General features: G+C 36.9%; 1 protein-coding gene across 3 annotated transcripts in view; it reads left to right on the top strand.

Annotated features, from left to right (window-relative positions):
• Positions 1 to 18,739, top strand: part of myo10l3 (myosin X, like 3) — a 69,957-nt gene that overhangs the window by 16,145 nt on the left and 35,073 nt on the right. For 2 of the 3 annotated variants that reach the window (XM_028023021.1, XM_028023020.1), the window contains exons 2-9: positions 1,972 to 2,070; positions 15,685 to 15,843; positions 16,670 to 16,857; positions 16,975 to 17,109; positions 18,011 to 18,135; positions 18,239 to 18,252; positions 18,378 to 18,462; positions 18,607 to 18,713. In XM_028023021.1, the coding sequence (XP_027878822.1) occupies positions 1,972 to 2,070; positions 15,685 to 15,843; positions 16,670 to 16,857; positions 16,975 to 17,109; positions 18,011 to 18,135; positions 18,239 to 18,252; positions 18,378 to 18,462; positions 18,607 to 18,713 (912 nt within the window). The remainder of the gene's footprint in view (positions 1 to 1,971; positions 2,071 to 15,684; positions 15,844 to 16,669; positions 16,858 to 16,974; positions 17,110 to 18,010; positions 18,136 to 18,238; positions 18,253 to 18,377; positions 18,463 to 18,606; positions 18,714 to 18,739) is intronic. The other variant, XM_028023022.1, reaches the window with a different exon arrangement.

Here is an 18,739-nt window from a genome sequence, read left to right as displayed (position 1 = left end):
GCCTGATGGCCACTTTTAGCTCTGCTTGATTAGCCGGATGTAAGCAAAAAAAAAAAAAAGAAGGCTTGATGGAAGAGGGCTGCTTGAAAACATCAGTGCTTTGTCTAAATAGCAGAACTAAATTTGAAGAGTCAAAAAACGATGCAAGACCAAACTTTTATTTCAACTGTTAAGGAAATGCATTTATTGGATTTTGTAACAGAATAACTCCACAAGCAGCAATTGTTCCTAAAGCATCAAATCATATCATGCAGAACCGTCCTGGTAGTTCCTCTCATACACTCCATGGATGAGAGTGTATGCTGCCATAGCAGCCTGTTGTTAATTGTTAATGAGGATTGATGTCTGGAAGTTGTGACCTCGTCTAAGGTTTCCTAGTGGAATCCATGCATATTGATCTTTTCAGTTTTTATGCTCTGTTGGACACACAATTCATTTACGCTCCACGCACCCCCGACCGCCTCATCGGCAGCACTTCTGATGATTGATGGTTGGTTAGAGACAAGCTTTTTGTGAGGGGGTCTGACTCTGACATAGGTGTTCAGCTAAAACCGTTCTCATTTTTTTTTTTTTTTTTTTTGCTCAGGTCCCTCTTGAAAATGAGATCTAGATCTCAACGGGGTTTACCTGATTAAATAAAGGAATATAAAATGATACTACATTCTGCAAGGAGTGAGGGTGTAACTCACTCTAACTCCAAGGAGTCTTACTTTCAGGTGATCTACTAAATCTGACTTGAGCAACATATTTTCAGGATTTATGGAAGTTTTGGGTTTTAGACTTTGAATGCTGATTTTTCTCTCACATTCTGTCAATTCCTTGACCAGTTGGAAAAAACATTTTACTATGGATTTTTTTGGTTCTTTGTTTCCAAAATGTTTATTGTTTTTATAAAGGCATATATAGGGTCATATAAAAAGAAGAGTTTTACGGTGTGTCTGAACCAGCTTTCCACATCTAGACACAAGACTTTCAATTTCTTCTCTGTAAAATGGAACAAGCTAAATCCAAACTGACAATGTCCATAGACATTAACTCTTAAGTTTGTTTCAAGTTTATACTTTGATCATCATCATCATCATGAAGTTTATTTGTATAGCACATTTCAGCAAAAAGGTAATTAAATGTTTTTTACAAGATAAAAACATAAACAAAGAAAAAATATTACACTGCAGTGGAAAATTAAGAGAAGTAATGAAACATTAAAATCCAGCACAGACAGGTTAACAAGCAAGTCAAGTCTGTGATGGTGAGAATCTGGTTGTCCAGTGGAAAGTTTCATCTGGGAAATATTGAAAAAGCTTGAGTGCAGGTAAAACCCTGAAAAATGAGATAGAGTGCTGGAAAAAGTTTAAAAGCAGGATTTCATTTCTGTCTGTTTCTAAGACAATTCACGGGAACCACAAATCAAGATGGATTCAAATTCAACTAATTTGTTTTGTTCATTTTTGTCAATTAATTCATTTATTCACAATAAAGTAAATAATAGCTAGAATTACTTTAATACACTAGCAAAAATCTGTAGTTTAATGTTCAAAATGTTCTTACAGGAAAGAATTGAGATACATTTCATCTTCATTGGTTAATACTAATATAGCTGCTTCAGGGCTTGTAATCTTATATCTTCTAAACCAACCGTAAGTCAAAGGTTTAAACTTTAAAGCTTTTTTGACTATAGTTTGGATGAATCAAAGCCGTTGCTTAGAAGTTGTAGTAAAATGTCTGACGTGACCTAAAGTTGAAGACCTTTTCCAAGTAAATTTTTCTTTAAACACACTTCGATGTGTCAGATATGTCTTGTACGTGTAAGTGTGGGAATAGAAAAAGTACAATCAGAAGGTATTATTCTTAGCATAATTTTATGCAAATCCCTAAAACTTTAAGGTCAGACGCTGTGTGTCTGACCTTCTTAATGTTATTTATTTAGCACTGGTTCACAAGAAGTATATTATGTTGTTTCTTGTGTTTCAGGGAGCCCGTGTCTGGCTGAGACATAAGGAGCAGCTCCTTCCCTCCACTGTCAGCTCTTGTGATGACTTGTCCCTGGTTCTCACATCTGACTACGGAAAGGTGAATTTTTTTTCCCCCCTTCATATCTTGCTGCTTAATGACCTGGTCCACTTGCAACATGACTTGCAAGAAGTTATTTCAAGTCCACCATAAAGCAAAAATGCAGCTTAACGACCAAGCTGCAGCTTCAATGCATTGTGTGAATGAAGCTTTTCCGCTCAGTTTTATTATAATGTAAGGAGGAAATTACCCATTGTGCATGCGTGCTTACTGTACTGATTGTTTTACTGTATGTGTTTCATTTGATGGTTCTACAGTGCGATCAGCACCTTTTGTAAGTAAATACGTAAGAATGACAGGAATGAAGTCCCACTGACAAGTCATTGAGCTGAGCTAATCTGCCTGGCAGTGTGCAGTAGTCTTTGTGTCTGGAGGAAATCCTGTTTAAGACGAAGACTCATAGAGAGAAGTCTGCATGTCAGATGCTGCAAATCAGAAGAATGCAATAACAAGTTTGCAGAGTTTTCTTTGTGCAAAGTGCCTTTAAATGCCCGGGTCCCTCTTGAAAATGAGATCTAGATCTCAACGGTCTAAAAGTCATTAACAACTTTGTGTCTCACTAAACAGACTGGAATGTGTCATTCAGGAAGTTCAGTGTCCACTTTTTGCCAGCATCCAGAAGGCAAACATCTAAATAAAGAAAATAATTAAATAAATACATAAATAAATAAAAAATGCATAATAGTCTATGAGTTTTTGGACTCAGGTTAAAATGACTTCTGTTCACAGGATTTAGACTTACAGGAGTACCATATGGCCATCATGCTAATAATTGTTCTAGGCTGACTGTGATTCCCTCTCTCACTATTTCTAAAATGATAGAAAAAGTAAAATGAAAGATGGTGGGAAAGTTTGAAGTATTAAGAAACAATGTGTGAAAATACAACTATGGGCATAGGTATTCTTGCAGTAATGGGTTCACTTTAGTCCAGTTAATGTTATTTATATAGCACTGGTTCACAAGAAAGGCATCCCTCTCCACCCGCTAGCTAAAAAAAAAATTCAGATCAGTAAAATTTGTTCATGCCATGACAAATTTGCGGAAAATTATCGTCACTTTTATCCATTTTCAGTGGAGCTTCAGATAAAAAGAAATACTTAGAAGATAGGATGAATAAGTTGGCAAACTCACCATAACAGCTGTATTCAACCAACTCTAAATGATTGCATTTAGAGTTGGTTGAATACAGCTGAGAAAAGAAAGAAAAAAATGAAATAAAAAGAAGACTTGTCTATGTCATAATGCATTATATTTAATAGCTACATTTGTTTTCATGCCCTATGATCACCAATATATGGTGAACACAGAGCCTTTTTAGAGAGCTGTGGCTCCAAATGCTGCTTTTATATGCTATTTAAGTATAATAGAAGTACTAGAAACTAAGTTAAACAGGAATATTGTGACCACATATCACAATTAACAGCTGACATTCTTTAGTATATTTTGAAGTACTGATTTGAGCTTCAAAATGGGGTCTTACTCCTAACTTTGGGAAGTACATTGCTGATTTTTGGGGGGGATATTTAGCAAAGAAATTCACAGATTATATGCACCACACAATACTTTTCCTCTAGCACATTAATATGCAGCCTGTCACTGACCCAGACTGTTGCCTCAACATGCTATTAAACATTAACCTTCATGCCATGCCAGGGAATTGTGGTGTGTTGAGCTTCAACAACTTGAATTGTGGTGTGTTGAGCTTCAACAACTTGTCATCCAATACTGACAAAATGTCTGATTATCTTCCACATTTTGACCCATCTCTGTTTGTTCAGTGCGTTGATATTACTTCAAAGAAAAAAAAAAAACACAACATTTTGCTTTAATAACCATGTGGGAGTTTTGTTTATTCAGTCCAAGATGTTTGCCTTCTGGGCGCTGGCAACAATTGGACACTGAACTTCCTGAATAACACATTCCAGTCTGTTTAGTGAGACACAAACAAAGTTGTTAATGATTTTTAGACCGCCATCGAGCCTGTGGATGACATCCCGGTGTGGGGGCTAATCCTGGACAACAATAGATCAGTACTATAAAGAGGAAGGTTTGTTTATCTGGCCCGGAAACAGGAACAGGAATTTCACTCTCAATGCACAGATCACAGACGAGTGGATCTCAGGAAACATCAATTCTATATACTATATACTCCCAACTATATCTTTGGTTATTTCATAGCTCCGAGACAACTTAGATCTGGTTACAGAACTGGCACATTCTGCACCAGCTCATTGCTTTATGGCTACTGAAAGCTTCTGTACCCAAAAACAGGGCTTTGGTAGCACCATTTTCCAGAACACATAACATCTTTTGTCCAAGACTGGAGTAGAAGAAGTTTTCATGAACTTGATGATTAACTGTGTTTAGAATAACCTCAGTAGAGGTGTGAAGTACTCTACCACAGAACACATGGCTGCAGACTTTCTTCTACACATGCATTGGCAGAGAGAAAATGTGGATAGCATTGTGAGCTACTTACCTTATTCAGTGCATTCATTTTTGACAGCATGCCAAAATCACAGCACCACATAGTGCCCAGGCATGACAACTACAGGGGATTCAGGGTTTCTAGGTGGGCTCATCTAAACAGTTGATGCAATAAATATCTGAAAATCCCAGAAGTTTCCAGACATAGGTCTTGTATAGCCTACCTTCAACAATCAATCAATCAATCAAATTTTATTTGTATAGCACATTTCAGCAGCAAGACATTTCAAAGTGCTTTACATCATTACAAACACAGAAACACAATGCAATATAGAATCAATAATCAAAACAAAGCATTAAGTCAAGTTCCATCCATAAATTTGTAATTGATTACATTTCAAATACAATTTTGTCACGGAATTTAAGCGCCTGTTCTCGCAGGACTCCGTCGTCCAACACTAGCTCTGGTCCATCACTGCCTCTTTTTCAATGGAAAAAAACTATACCTGGAGACCCAATTTGCATACTAATAACATTATCATCCAACACTTATAACCCAGTTTACATTTGTTTTGTTCTTCCCTAATGTTCTTGATCACATAACCTGTAGCTTACAATGCCTGAATATCTAAAACAGCTGCTCTCATTCACATATGGTAAAGTTTTTTTAGTCAGAAGGCAAAAGTGGTTCATTTGGAACACATGTTTAATTGCAGTCACTTGTAAAACACTATAACTCTGTATTTCCTGTGGTTTTGTTCAGACAAATGAGCTGACGATCTTTAACAATGTAAATAAGAGACACCATCTGTGCCTTTTTTCTGGCCATAATAAGTGATACTTAACATGATGTATTGTAAACAAAAAACATATTACCAAGCACATTTTTTTCTCCCAACATACTCGCTCTCTCTCTCTGTTGTGCACTTTAAATTCAATACTGAAATCTCTTGCTGCGAGATGCTTTGAGTGAACATTAGTTGTGGAGAATATCTGAACAAGACGCTATTATTTTATTCTTATGAGGCAACCCATTGATCCCAAGTGGCTCAAATTGTCACTCATCTGTACACAAACAAATTATCTGTGTTCATCACTCTGCTGGTAAAAACTGAAGCATGCATGCTTGGAAGCTCATTAGTCATGTACTGTAAATACGTTATTGCACAGTAGTTGTGGTAATGTGCTGCATTCTGAGCCTAGGGTGGCCAGTCAGTTTCGAATATAAAATGATCAGTGAGCAAACGCATTTATCCATGCGGCATTCTGGGATGCTTTATGATGTGGTAAGTGGTGAAAATATCTGGAGTGTGAGTGGACACAGTGGAAAAGAATTTCAAAACCCTGAATTAGGACCCCTAAACTCTAACAGTGGGTTAATGTTGATGTTTCTGTGACAGGAAATGGGGGATGGGGGGACTTTTGAATCTGACCTGATACTGGAATGTCCCATATGATTGCAACATCTGAGCGGAGCATTTTGGTTATCAGGCCAAACATATGGGCTCCTCTGCTGCTTCGAAGTAAAAAGATTCTGTAGCGAGAATGAGAGGAATGCAAGACTGAATAACAGCTCGTCTCCATCTTCAGGATCCTCCACTGACCTCATGTGATCCTCTGTTCCTTATGTGGCATTTATCAGAGCTTTATCAGCACTTTGGGAACCAAACAGAGTTCTATAGAACCAATGTTCTCAGTAAAGTCCTGACATCGTGTACTGTATGTCCAGATGTTCATGAGGAACTTCTTTGAACCATGTCAGAATTGTTGGGGGGGTTTTTGTAAAAGTTTTAACTCAAATGGGTTTGTGAACGTAAAGATAGAGGCCTGTGCCTTTAGAAACAGACCTAACCCCTTTCAGTTACCATGCATGTCTTGTGAGGCCAGATGGCACTATGACTCTTACCCAGCTGGACTAACAGTGTGTGCATTATTCTCAAAGTAGAGTGCATTAAGAAAAGAAAAATCGGATGAGTCAACTAAAAAGCTATTGTTGGTGATGTCTTTTTTATCCCTTTTAAAGGCTTTTTCATAAAAGTTACGTCATTTGATTACAGCTAAATAATAATAATAATTGTTTTTTATGTGTAAAAACAGTATATAATTTTAATTCTATGTTATTTACATAATATTTGGTATCAGTTAAAGATGTTTGGATGCTTTCATTTTTCATTTTCATTTTACGTCAATTTTTTTTCCCATAGTCCTCTAAGGCACAGCTGGTGTGGTTAAAATGGATCATTGAAGGCCCCTTCCCTTAATCACTCCGAGTCTTTATGTCCATTCATGACTAAACCAACAGACGTATTTCTTGCATCTGTCTTTCTAAATTTGTTGGTAAAATTTAAACAAAATGTTTTCCGTGGCAGTTTTTATTGTATTTTTACCGTCATTATTTCTTTCTTACACACTCCCTCCATCTTTTCATTTTCCTACGGGGCCTGGGTGGGATCCCCTTTGCAGCAGATGGATTCACTGTAAGACAGAGAAACACTTTTAAAAATCAAAAAGGAAGACAAACAAAGAACGACTGTGTTTGTCTGTTAGTGTTTGTGTCTGTCCACGTGTCCCTCCTAAAGGGCTGCATTTATAGGAAGCATGTCTGAGCAGAAGAGCCTGACTCCACCTACAGTATGTGTGAATATTAAGTGGGGCTGGGTGAACAAAGCAGCAGCAGCAGCAGGGCGGGGCTTCAGAGAAGAGCGAACAAAAGGACAAAAACATCATCGTCTCCAAAAAAGTTTAAGTGCACTAGAAGCTCCTACTTATAAGAATTTTGTTTCTATTGAGGCGCAGCTGTAGATTTTTGCAGTTTATTACATTTTAACTGGTTCTGGAAATGTATGTAGGAAAAAATCAAACCAATAACAACGAACATGCATACATTTTCTAATTACCTCTAGTTACCTGTAGTGCTATAGCTTAAAATGTTGTACTTATTTACTGCTTATCAAAAACAAAAAAAAGATGACTAAACTGCTAAATGTTGTTAATGCACATCAAATATTAATTTCAGATATTAAGCACAAGATGCTGAAGGTAATAGAAAATAGAGGAAATAAATAAACATAAATGTGCTAATTTATCTATAAATAAATGTATTTACCATATATTTATAAATAAATATATATACAGTTCATAAATTATTAGATGCTGAATTTTTCTCAATTTTTACATAATTGTTTCTTTGTTGGCTGTGCCATATTGGTTTTTGAATGTTCAAATCATAATTTTGATCAACACAAACCAACCCCGAGTCTGTTAGTTTCACCTAACTTCACAAACATGTCATTTTCTGTCATGTGTGCAGCCACGTGCTCTGCAGCGGAGGTTTCCAGCTTTCCAGTGTCAACACAGTTTGGAAAGAATCGAACAGTGCAATAAACAACTTCACCACTCAATCCTAAATCACATGTAGTTGTAAATGGCCTGAAGTAATCTCTGGCTGCTACTATATCAACTCTGACTTCAAACGTTCGTCTAACTTGTGGCACGTGGGTAGTTCTCGAACAGCCAATTTTTATTTTTATTTTTTTACAGTTGGATTTGGGTTGCTCATGTATTTGCTTGTAAATTGCTGGTAGAACTAGTTATTATGGTTCTAACTAAACATTATTGCATCATAAGCTTGTAGAAAATTACAATTAAAAAAATGTGACATTCAAAAATGTGATATTTATTCAATAAATGTAATATTTTCAGTGAACTGTATTAAGATGAAGAAGAACTATTAACAATCTACAGTAACTGAGCTCTGCAACCCATTTCACTGTGGTATAACCCACAGTGAAACTAAGACCCCTTTAAGGCAAAACAGGGAAAAATGAAACCCTTTTGATGTTGGAAATTCCAGCTCAGCTTTCCATGAACGTTGTCCCTGATGTTTTGGACATGTAACAATCCCTGCGGGGTCACATTGTGAAATCTGAACAGTGAGGTTTTTTAGGGTTTTAGGGTAGGTTTTTTTGCACTGTGGTCTACAGACATTTTCACACACAATGCGCACTGTCTCTTATAAAAGCTGGTTATAAAGTATTCTACTTTAACTACAAACATTAACCTGACATCTTTCTTGTAAAGAAGTCAAGCTAGAAATCAAATGTTTTATTACTAAAACATTTGAATGTCTTGAACCTTGTTTTACATTTTATCGCATGTCCACTGCCGCTGTCAATGTATTTTATTAGGATTTTATGTGAACTACTATCACAAAGCAACACATAAACTTGGAAAGAAATAGATATTTTAAAAAATTATTACTGATAAAAATCTGAAAAGTGTGGTGTGCATTTGCATTCATCCCTCAGGAGTCAATGATTTTGTCTTTTGAGGTTTGTCTCTACCAGCTTTGCACATCTTTCTGTTCATTCTTGTTTTTGAAATTACTCAAACTCAGTCAGATTAGATCAGCAGCTTCTGAGAATATCAGTCCACAAGTTGTACCACTGGCTTTACGAAATATATAACTTCTGAAGGCAATTAGATGCCCTGGACTTTATCTAAAGGCATCATAGTAAAGGGCACTGACATATATGTGCCACACTTTTCAGATTTTAATTTAAAAAGAAATTAAAGCAGTGTGTCGTTTTCCTTCAACTCCACAATTAAGCACCTCTTTGTCTTGGAATATTGCATACAAATCTATTAAAATGTCAGTGTTGTTTTTTTTTAATGGAGAAACTGTGAACAAGTTCATGGGGTGAGTATACTTTAACAAGCTGTTGTTCCTCCCTTATAAGTGCCATGAAAGAGTAGACAAAATATTCCAGAGCTTCATGGTTGTTTTCTGTTAATTTGTCTTCCTGTCAGCCAGTTTTATGAGGCAATAAGCTTAATATATAAGCAAAGTTGTTGTGAGTGTAGAGAAATATTCAGGAGTCATCCGAGTCTCTACTACTTATTCCTGAAATTTGAGCTGAAACTAAGAGGAAACTCTTGCCTTTTAGCGTTTTCTATTCTCATCTTTATGCTGGTGACCCTAATGCCACTTTATACTTGAGAACTCTAAGGAATGCTGACAGACAGAGGAAGTATCATGTAGTAACATGTGGTTTGTTTGATACTGTGTTGGGTTAAGAAGAAGCAAATTAAAATCTTAGTTTTGTTGCCATTTCTTCCCACATAAATGGATAAAAACAATGTAATTTAGCTCCCTTTTTATGTTAACAAGGCAGCCCAGGATAATGATGATTAAATCCATTGGCTGACATAATTCTAAAGAAAAGCAGACAGTTTTATGTGTAAACTAGAAAATTCCTGAAGAAATTTAACCGGGGCCTCCCTAAGTGTGCCCGTCGGTTTGGGCCTGGCGTTGTCATGCTAGAAATTAGCATCAATGCTAAAGAACGCTGCAATGTAATCAATAGCATGTGGAGAATCACAAGAATGTTAAGTAAGGTGGACGTGCACCATTCAGTATGATTTAAAATTTTGTCAAGGCTTTTATTTTGAAATTTTTGTTAAACTTCATTTCAAAGTGCCAAACTAAATCCATGTATAACAGTCATTGGATAAAATCAGTTATATAATGCTGAAAAGAGCAATAATGTTGTGTACAAATTGTCAAGGCTTTTATTTTGAAATTTTTTGGTTAGCTTCATTTCAAAGGGCCAAACTAATCCCAGGTATAACAGTCATTGGGTTAAATCAGTTATATAATGCTCAAAAGAGCAATTACCTGATTTAAAAATATTCAAGGCTTTTATTTTGAAATTTTCAGTATGCTTCATTTTAAAGTTCCGAACTAATCCCATGTGTAACAGTTACTGAGTTAAATCAGTTATATACAGCCCATAGCAGCAAGTAGTTCTAAAGGCCAGTTCAGTCCTGATCTGTTTCAACTGAGTCTTCCACTATAGTTAGTGCTAACCAGCAGCCAATAGCCTCCTGAGTTCCGTTGCTATGGTAAATAATTGTCTCAGCCAACTGTGAGCTGTGAGTCAGACATGCTGGGTGAGACTATTCTCTCTTTGAGCCAGCCAGTTTCACCCACAAAAAAGCATTGGGAACAACTCCTTCCCGTTCGGGAACCGTAATACATATTCGAAAACTGTTTGAAGCGTATGAGAGGGCTATGTGTCTTCTGCGATAGTCCCGCGATTCATATCTTTACCTCACTCACAGCATTAACGGCGATGAGAGAAAGAAATGGTTTGCCCAGATCTGAAATGTTTGAGAAATATATGGGAGAGCCTCAGAAAATCCTCTCGCATGACTTTGCTCTGAAGCACCGTGACAGAAAACCGTACGGTCTAGATAAATTTCGAAAACATTTTACCGGAGCAGGCATGCGTATCAATGTCAGGACCGATTTTGATACCAATCGTGCGATATTTGTGGGCGTGATGGCGATTTCAAAAATGATTTGGGGTCAAAAATTCTCTTCATTTCTCACTCTAATCAGTCAGTCACACTCTAATTTTAGGAAAAATCAAAAACTTTGGGTCGCTTAGAGACAAATTGTGGACAAACCGTAATTGGTATCGACGAGCCGTCTTCACTTTCGAAGAGATCACAGACGCATCTACAAAATGAAATTTGAATGGCATTTCTATGTGAATTCGTGACGACACAGAAAATCCTCAAAAATAGGGTATTTGTAGGATTTTTCCCATTGACTTATAATGGGGTTTTTTTCGTAGTTTTTTGCGAATTATGTCGCCATGTTAGCGGTATGAGCCGCATTAACGGTTACGGAAGAAAAATAAAGAATATTAAAGAGACCCTTGTTGGGTGTAGAGTAATAGGTTCCTGCCATTGCTTTGCATGGCAGGCCCCAATTATTTCCATTCTCAAGTAAGGAGTTGAGAGATTTTGGTGAAAGGCTACATTTATGAGCAACAGAAGGATTTATGCATTAAAAGAAACTCATACAGGTTTCTGCAGCTGAACCATTCCCAGTTAATATCTGAATTCAGTTAATGTTAACAGAAAATACATCACTGTCTTTGTTTACCATGTTCTCTGTGCATGTTACTTTTCACTCCAAGTCTCTTTGATTCTATCCAAATTCCTACCTCAACTACCAGGATTTCCTTTTGACTTATTGTTAATTTCTTGGTTGACAGAAAATCATTTTATCTATGAATAAGGTTTGAATAAGTTTAACCTTGGCTACAGATACTCAAATCTCACCTAAATGTGCTGTATTTACTTGTTATTTTATGAACATCTCATGTTTCACAACATTTCCTTTGCTTTAATGAGTTATAATTTATGACTCCAGATCAAACCAAAACATCTCTGAGCACCTGTACCAACTAATAGTTGTTCATTGGAGTCACATAATTCCTTACTCCTTCAGTCTACTCTTAGATTCCTAGTAGACTATAGAACATACCTTTAAATGTAAGAGTAAAATGACCCAGTGGTAGTACAATTTGAGATGTGGTTCATAAGAGACACCCCATAGCAGACAGATCTTTTTGTATGAGTCGGGTTAAAAAGAGACCAAAATTATGAAATGACAAAATATTAAAATGACCAGCACATGCTGTTATACAGTAAATGCTACTTTTAGCTGCAGCAATTGTTCTGTTCAAATTTTGTTGAAAAGATCATTCTTCATCATCAGACTTCAACACTGTGATCCTAATAGTTCATCAATGCCAAGTTATGTAAGAACGTAGGTTTTTATAGCAGCACTTAAGATTTATTTGTCTTATCGGGCTTGGTTTGTAAAAATACAATTAAATCAAAACATGTTTTTGTTTTACAACTGTTCTTCCAGGCATCTGCTTTTATTAGTCACTTGGGTGCTGCTGTGATTATGGGCCATTTTTGAGGGTGTGGAGTTGGATAAGATTGTGGATGGACATGTTTGCTGGAGATTTCTCAGTTTATGCTGGAAGCTGGATAAATGAGATCACTCCCACAGGCCACATTTTTCACCATTTTCTGAACTGTGTTAATAACAAAAACATCGAGCAACTCATGATATTGATGTTGTTGTGATTATTTCTCTTCAGCTCACATCCATTCTCCAATTGATGTATATTTTTTTATTACTTTGAATACCTTTTTTAAAATTCATTAAACAGATCTATATCTTATCATGTAACTATAGCTATAATCTGTTCCTTTAGATGAATAAAAAATATATACTTGGATAATAATTCAACAGGACCAGAAATGGTATAGTGTTGGTAGAAGATTTGACAAATTTACAGAAATATTTAAATACCAAACATATACCGTAAACTGACCTCATTGCTCTAATTCAAAGCATAAAACTAAGAATATTTGCTGATTTTAATGTAACATTCAAATCATTGCAGTTTGAGAGACGTCTCCTTGTAGCAGTTGTATATTGTTTTGGCTTAAAAACTCACTTAGATTTGTCAGTGTTCAGGTGCTTACTACACAGAAACCCTTTGTCATTTTGTTTTTATTGAGTAATACATTAAATAATCAGGTCCAGATGAATAATTAGATGGACTATCTGCTTAAGTAGCCAACTTACAGTCAGCTGCCTTATAGGAGACATGCTGACTGGAATGGGAGTGTCTTTTGCAACTCAGAACATTTACAAAGAGACAAATTTATCTGTTTTGTAAGTGAGAAAAAGGTGAAAAAGTCTTATTTTTTGCCAGTTTTATATCAGTGGACAGCAGCATGCTGGGGAAGAGATGTTGCTGTCTTACAATACTCTTACATTTTTGACCAGCTAATACCAACTAATCTGAATTTGTCAATAAGAAATGCAAAAGAATGTATAAACATAGCATAAAAACTCCTTTTTTCTTGATGTTTGTACCATTTTGATGATTTTATCTGATACCTTTGTTGTTTTAATTGTCTTTTTAAACTCAGTCTTATGTTTCCTACTCCTTAATAAGATTTTAGCACCACTAAGGGGTTATGGGTTTTTTAGTAAACTTAATGTATGGACTTATGTAAACAGTAAACTACAGCTGGACTTTTTTTTTGCCTATTCTGGTCGTGAATGCCAATTAAAAGCGTAAACACAAGTCAAAACCAGACATTTATTGGCTGTCTGGAAATGAGCTGCTCCATGCCTGGTGAATCATATTGATTTTACAAGCCTTGAATTTATTATGTGTGCACTGCCACTTCTTCTTCCCCCTTGTGGTTAAATATGTTTTGATACACGTTGGTGCTAAATTGTGGTCTTCCTGAGTCAAATTCAAACATGATTTATCAATTACAGAATAATCGCTAAAGCCCAGACCTATTCATCTTGTCTTGAGCACATCAACTGACTGAAACCGTCGTAAGCCCTTCAGCAGCCAATCCTTGCTGGCTGACTCAGCAGTTCTATGAAATGCCTCCCCCCAATTGGAAGACACTTGGATATGCCAGTACAGCCTGCAGTAATTCTCTGGGACGCCACAATCCCAGCCTCAAGTCCATCAGTGTCGATCTGGACCCATCTTCCCATCAAGTGGCCAACACAGCCGTGGTCTGTCTGTCCTTTTATCTTATTTCTGGGACATTAGTTCTGTTAGCCACAAAGTCCACAAGACTCTTTGTGGATAGCTGTGGGTTGATGTGAATGTTTCTCTAAATTTGTGGAGAATTCAGTGGCGACAGTAAGAAATCCCTCCGTTCTTCATCCGTCGCACATTAAAAAGTTAATGTCACTGCTCCACCTACTTTGATATGTTACATCAGTCACATGGTGTAAGATTTGCTTAACAGAAACTCAATGGAGAATCTAAAAGGTGAATGAAAGGTGAATTATGTCAGCGGGTACAGACAAGCTATACATGCATTGTCTTTATTTCACCTCAGTCATTCCTGTTTGAGCTTGTGTATCGGCATGTCATCGATATGGGCAAACGAATGTGGAGGTGAAATCAGAAAAATTATTAACTGTTGCAACTTTTTTACCAGCACCAATCTCAAAGATAATGTCTTTGGGTGTATTTCTTCAACTCTGACATAATTTCTCAAAGTTATCCATTGCTTAACAGGGTGTGTAATTTCATATTAGTTTGTAGCCGAACAACGGCGCCTTCTTAAAGCGAAAAGGTTGAATCTCAGTTCACCAGGCCTTTTCTGTGTGTGGAGCCTGCATGTTCTTGCCTGTGTGGGTTTTGTTGGATTTTTAATTTTTCAATCAAAAAACCTCCATTCTATCGAACACCTTAAATATCAGGGTGCATGGTGTTTGAATCTGTGTTGGAGGCTCTTCCACAGCAGAAGTTCATGTTCTACCATGCAGCATGGGCATTGACAGAGGATGCACTTTCTTTGTATTGTGCCAAATTTGTACTATGCAATAATTATTGGAAGGCAGGTTTATCTTTGTATTGTACAGTGTTGCTAGTTTCAGTCACAAAAGCATTGATTGCATAAAAGCCTGTTCATATTCTGCAAGAACTGAACAAATTGTTTGTTCACCTGTGGTGGCTATTAATGACACAATTCTTCATTACTAGTTTTTTCTTCAAGAGAAACTTGCAGATTTATTATTTTTGAGCAGACGTTATGCTGCTCATTACTATCTTTCAGTAGCTCTGTCTTTTGAATCACCTGCTACTGGTTTATACTATGATGAATGTACCAGACAGGTCTGAATTCAACCACATGGAGGCGCTACAAATCATCAACTCAGAGGTCAATCGAGGAAAACAACAAACCCAGAGATGGGGATTAGCTTTTTGTTTTCTCATTTTTCTGAATACACATAAGTAAACTTGCATAGTAGTTTGAAAGAGATGGATGCATAAAAATTTCCTAGTGTTTACTTTGGTTTATATTATATGTTGTCTATGTTTATATTGTATTGTATTTGTTTTGAAGAATTGAAACTAGATTTAAAAATGCTTGTGTATAACATGCTCTTAATGGGATTTTACAGTACAGTTTTGTTACATTTCAGATGTAATTTATGGTCACTTTTTCAGATTACTGAGCATAGCAGGGTTTTTTTTTTTTTATTAGAAGTAGTAAAAAACATTCAATATGTATTTGATTATGTTTCTCTGTATTTTTGGGCAAAATATGTTAATAATTGAGGTTAATGTAAAAAGAATTCAGATCACACAGTTCTGTGTCTTCTTAGGTCTAAAATTAAGATAAATATAGATTAACACTGGAGATGGCTAACATGAAATAGCAGCTTTTGGATCCGCAATGTTTTGAACAATAAACATTGTCAATATGCAGTAGTTTCTTGTTTTTCTGAAGCTAAATGCATTTTTGCTTATGTGCCGATGCAGGTGATCTGTCTACAGAGAGAGGAGCTGAACAGAGATACGGTGAACCCAATGCACCCCAGCAGCATCAATGGAGTGGAGGACATGTCCACACTAGCAGAGCTGCATGAAGCTGCCATCATGCACAACCTCTTCCTGCGCTACCAGAAAGACAACATCTATGTGAGTTTCAACCAGTGAGCCCACTTGTGTTTTTACATCAGGAGGGAAGACATATATGTATGGACTCGAGTCGGGATAAAATGCGCTGGTGGAAGAAGGAGGCCATCTAACTCTGTAAATTAATTCAACATGGAAAAACTGAATTGCACCGATGGAAAGTTACTGCACAAACTTGCTTAATGGACATAAATCATAATTTTTCGGATCTTTGCTGTTCAGCTTTGATCAGGCTTGTAGCTCACAGTAGTTATATAAAAACTCTGGAAGGAAATTATGTCATTGGGGTATTTATAACTGAATTCCTTGTTTGTTTGTCTTATCTGCTCTAAATGTCAGGACTGATTTTACAACCAAACTCTGAGGTTCTGCAGAAACCCTGCAGAGTTTATTAAAAATAATCACGTGGTGCATTTTCATTTTTTGTTGTTTGGAAATCCTATCTTCTAATCTCATCTCAGAGCGTCTACCCCGCATGTCCTGCAGAATGTCAGCATTGTGGCATGATGACCCAGAAACACACTTTGAAGAGGCACTTTCCCCAAAGCGCATTAGAAGAACAGGACCGGTGGATCCTAAAATATTAGCAGCCTAACAAACTAGGCCACAAAGGGTAGCTGAAAAGTCTCCCTGACTTTGGAAGTTGTATCAGAGGAAATGTTACCTGCAGATCTAATGGAGCAAGTTAATGGTACTAAAGCACAACTGTTGACCAAGCATTAGGAGCTGCAAAATTTCTAAATGCTGAGCAGTTTCTCGTACACTATAAGTATTCTGTTGTATTTCAGTAATTAATTTCTTTCTTCTTTCTCCTTTCACCTTCCTGTAGACCAACATAGGTTCAATATTGGCAGCAGTAAATCCTTACCAACGGATAGCAGGTTTGTACGACTCCACTGCGGTCGACTTGTACAGCAAGCACCAGATGGGGGAGCTGCCTCCTCACATCTTTGCTGTGGCTAACGAGTGTTACCGCTGCCTGTGGAAAAGACATGACAGTCAGTGTGTTCTCATCAGGTCAGTGAGGACTACCCTGTGAAATAAGCAACTCATCTGGAGGGCTTTCCATCAAGGCTATGTGTGTGATTATGAAAGATTATGAGTCAAAAACATGTTCTGTCTGCTTATCTTCAGCGGAGAGAGCGGTGCTGGGAAAACAGAGAGCACCAAGCTGCTGTTGAAGTTCCTCTCGGTGATGAGTCAGAACTCGTCTGGTACTCCTCTGTCGGAGCGGACCACCCGGGTGGAGCAGGCACTCGTCCAGAGCAGGTACTGAAGAAACAAATCCCCCGCCCCTAACCTGAAATCTTTGAACTGATATGCACAGATTCACCCTTTAGACCAGAACACAAGAGTCTTCAAAGAAATTAGTGATTAGAATGAACCTTGTAGCAATGTATTTCAAGTTGCTTGCAGTTTTGTGACTGTAACCTTATAGCAAAAAGTTACAAATAGTTACTTTTGTAACCCTATCTTTAAAAGAAAATCATTCTTTGTGTAGCTTCACCTGCTAATATGTTTAGTCCATCTGATTCCTTGTCATAAAAAAATTTATTCTATGAGATTTTTTATAAATCTACTTTTGTTGTATTTAATTGAGCCTAAAGAGGTTTGTAAATATGACGCCACTACGAGCATGTTTTGATTCTTCATCTTTGGAACGGGATCTCATCACAATTATTAAGCAATTATTCCTAAATAAGATGATTGATGGGTTTTAAAATACTGTGGCTCAGTCCAGTTCTTTATAATGTTATATTTCTGATTCCAATTTGCATCATTAAATACTAAACATGAGTCAAGACAAACCTTTAGGAACCCCTATGAATAAGAAAATGACTGTTTTTTAGTAATGATCTTTACACTAGTTCCACATTCACCTATCCGTATTTACAAATTCACTCCTTTACACACAGATTAGGAGGCAACTTGGGGTTTAAATGTTTTGCCCAGGTTCACATTGACAGGTGACACTTAGATAAAATACATGTTCTTGACATTACAGATAAATAGATTGAATTACTTCATCATAAAGCTACGTTGAAACTAGATTTAGATCCATATCGGCAACTACGTCTAGTCAAAGTCTTCGTTATTGAGGAGTACATTCTGTTGGTGAAAATGCACAGCAATGTTTGATCTGCATTATTTTGTGTTTTTCTGTCTGCAGCCCCATCATGGAAGCCTTTGGGAATGCAAAGACCGTTTACAACAACAACTCCAGTCGCTTCGGGAAGTTCATACAGCTCCACTTTTCACAGAACGGGAACATTCAGGGAGGATGCATCATTGATTGTATCCTTGAAAACATGACTAGTACATTCTGAAAAGTTTTCTCTATTTATGCAAATCTTGATAGATTCATTTGATTTTATTCCCCTTGACTTCCAATCGCCAGATTTACTTGAAAAGGTGAGGTTTCAGTGTGTAAAAGTATTTAGGCACACACCGTTTTTGTTACTTCTGTATTATCACAAGCATTAATTAGAATTACTGAAACAAATGAACCTGCATTCTTGTCATCTTTTCTTTATTAGAACCGCGTGGTCCGGCAAAATCCAGGCGAGAGAAATTACCACATCTTCTACGCCCTACTGGCAGGAGCAGACAGAGACCACAGAGGTAGGTTCCTCCTGAATTTAAGTCACATCTAGACAACATCTGAACAACTCTAACTGTACTTTACATTTTTAAAAAGTCTTGGAAAAGGTTTAAAGCTAATGTTTTATTTTATATACATGTTGTGTTTGCACACTTGTGTTGCAGACATGTATCTTTTGTCTGAAGGTCCAGAGTCGTATCACTACCTGAGCCAAGCAGGCTGTGTTCAGGACAGCAGCCTGGATGACAAGCAGCTCTTTAACAGTGTGATGGTGAGTTGTTCACTGCAGTTCTTTAT

This window comes from Xiphophorus couchianus, chromosome 7 (genome assembly GCF_001444195.1).
Source record: "Xiphophorus couchianus chromosome 7, X_couchianus-1.0, whole genome shotgun sequence".
In the NCBI taxonomy this organism is placed as follows: domain Eukaryota; kingdom Metazoa; phylum Chordata; class Actinopteri; order Cyprinodontiformes; family Poeciliidae; genus Xiphophorus; species Xiphophorus couchianus.
This window is presented reverse-complemented; position numbering and strand designations above follow the sequence as displayed.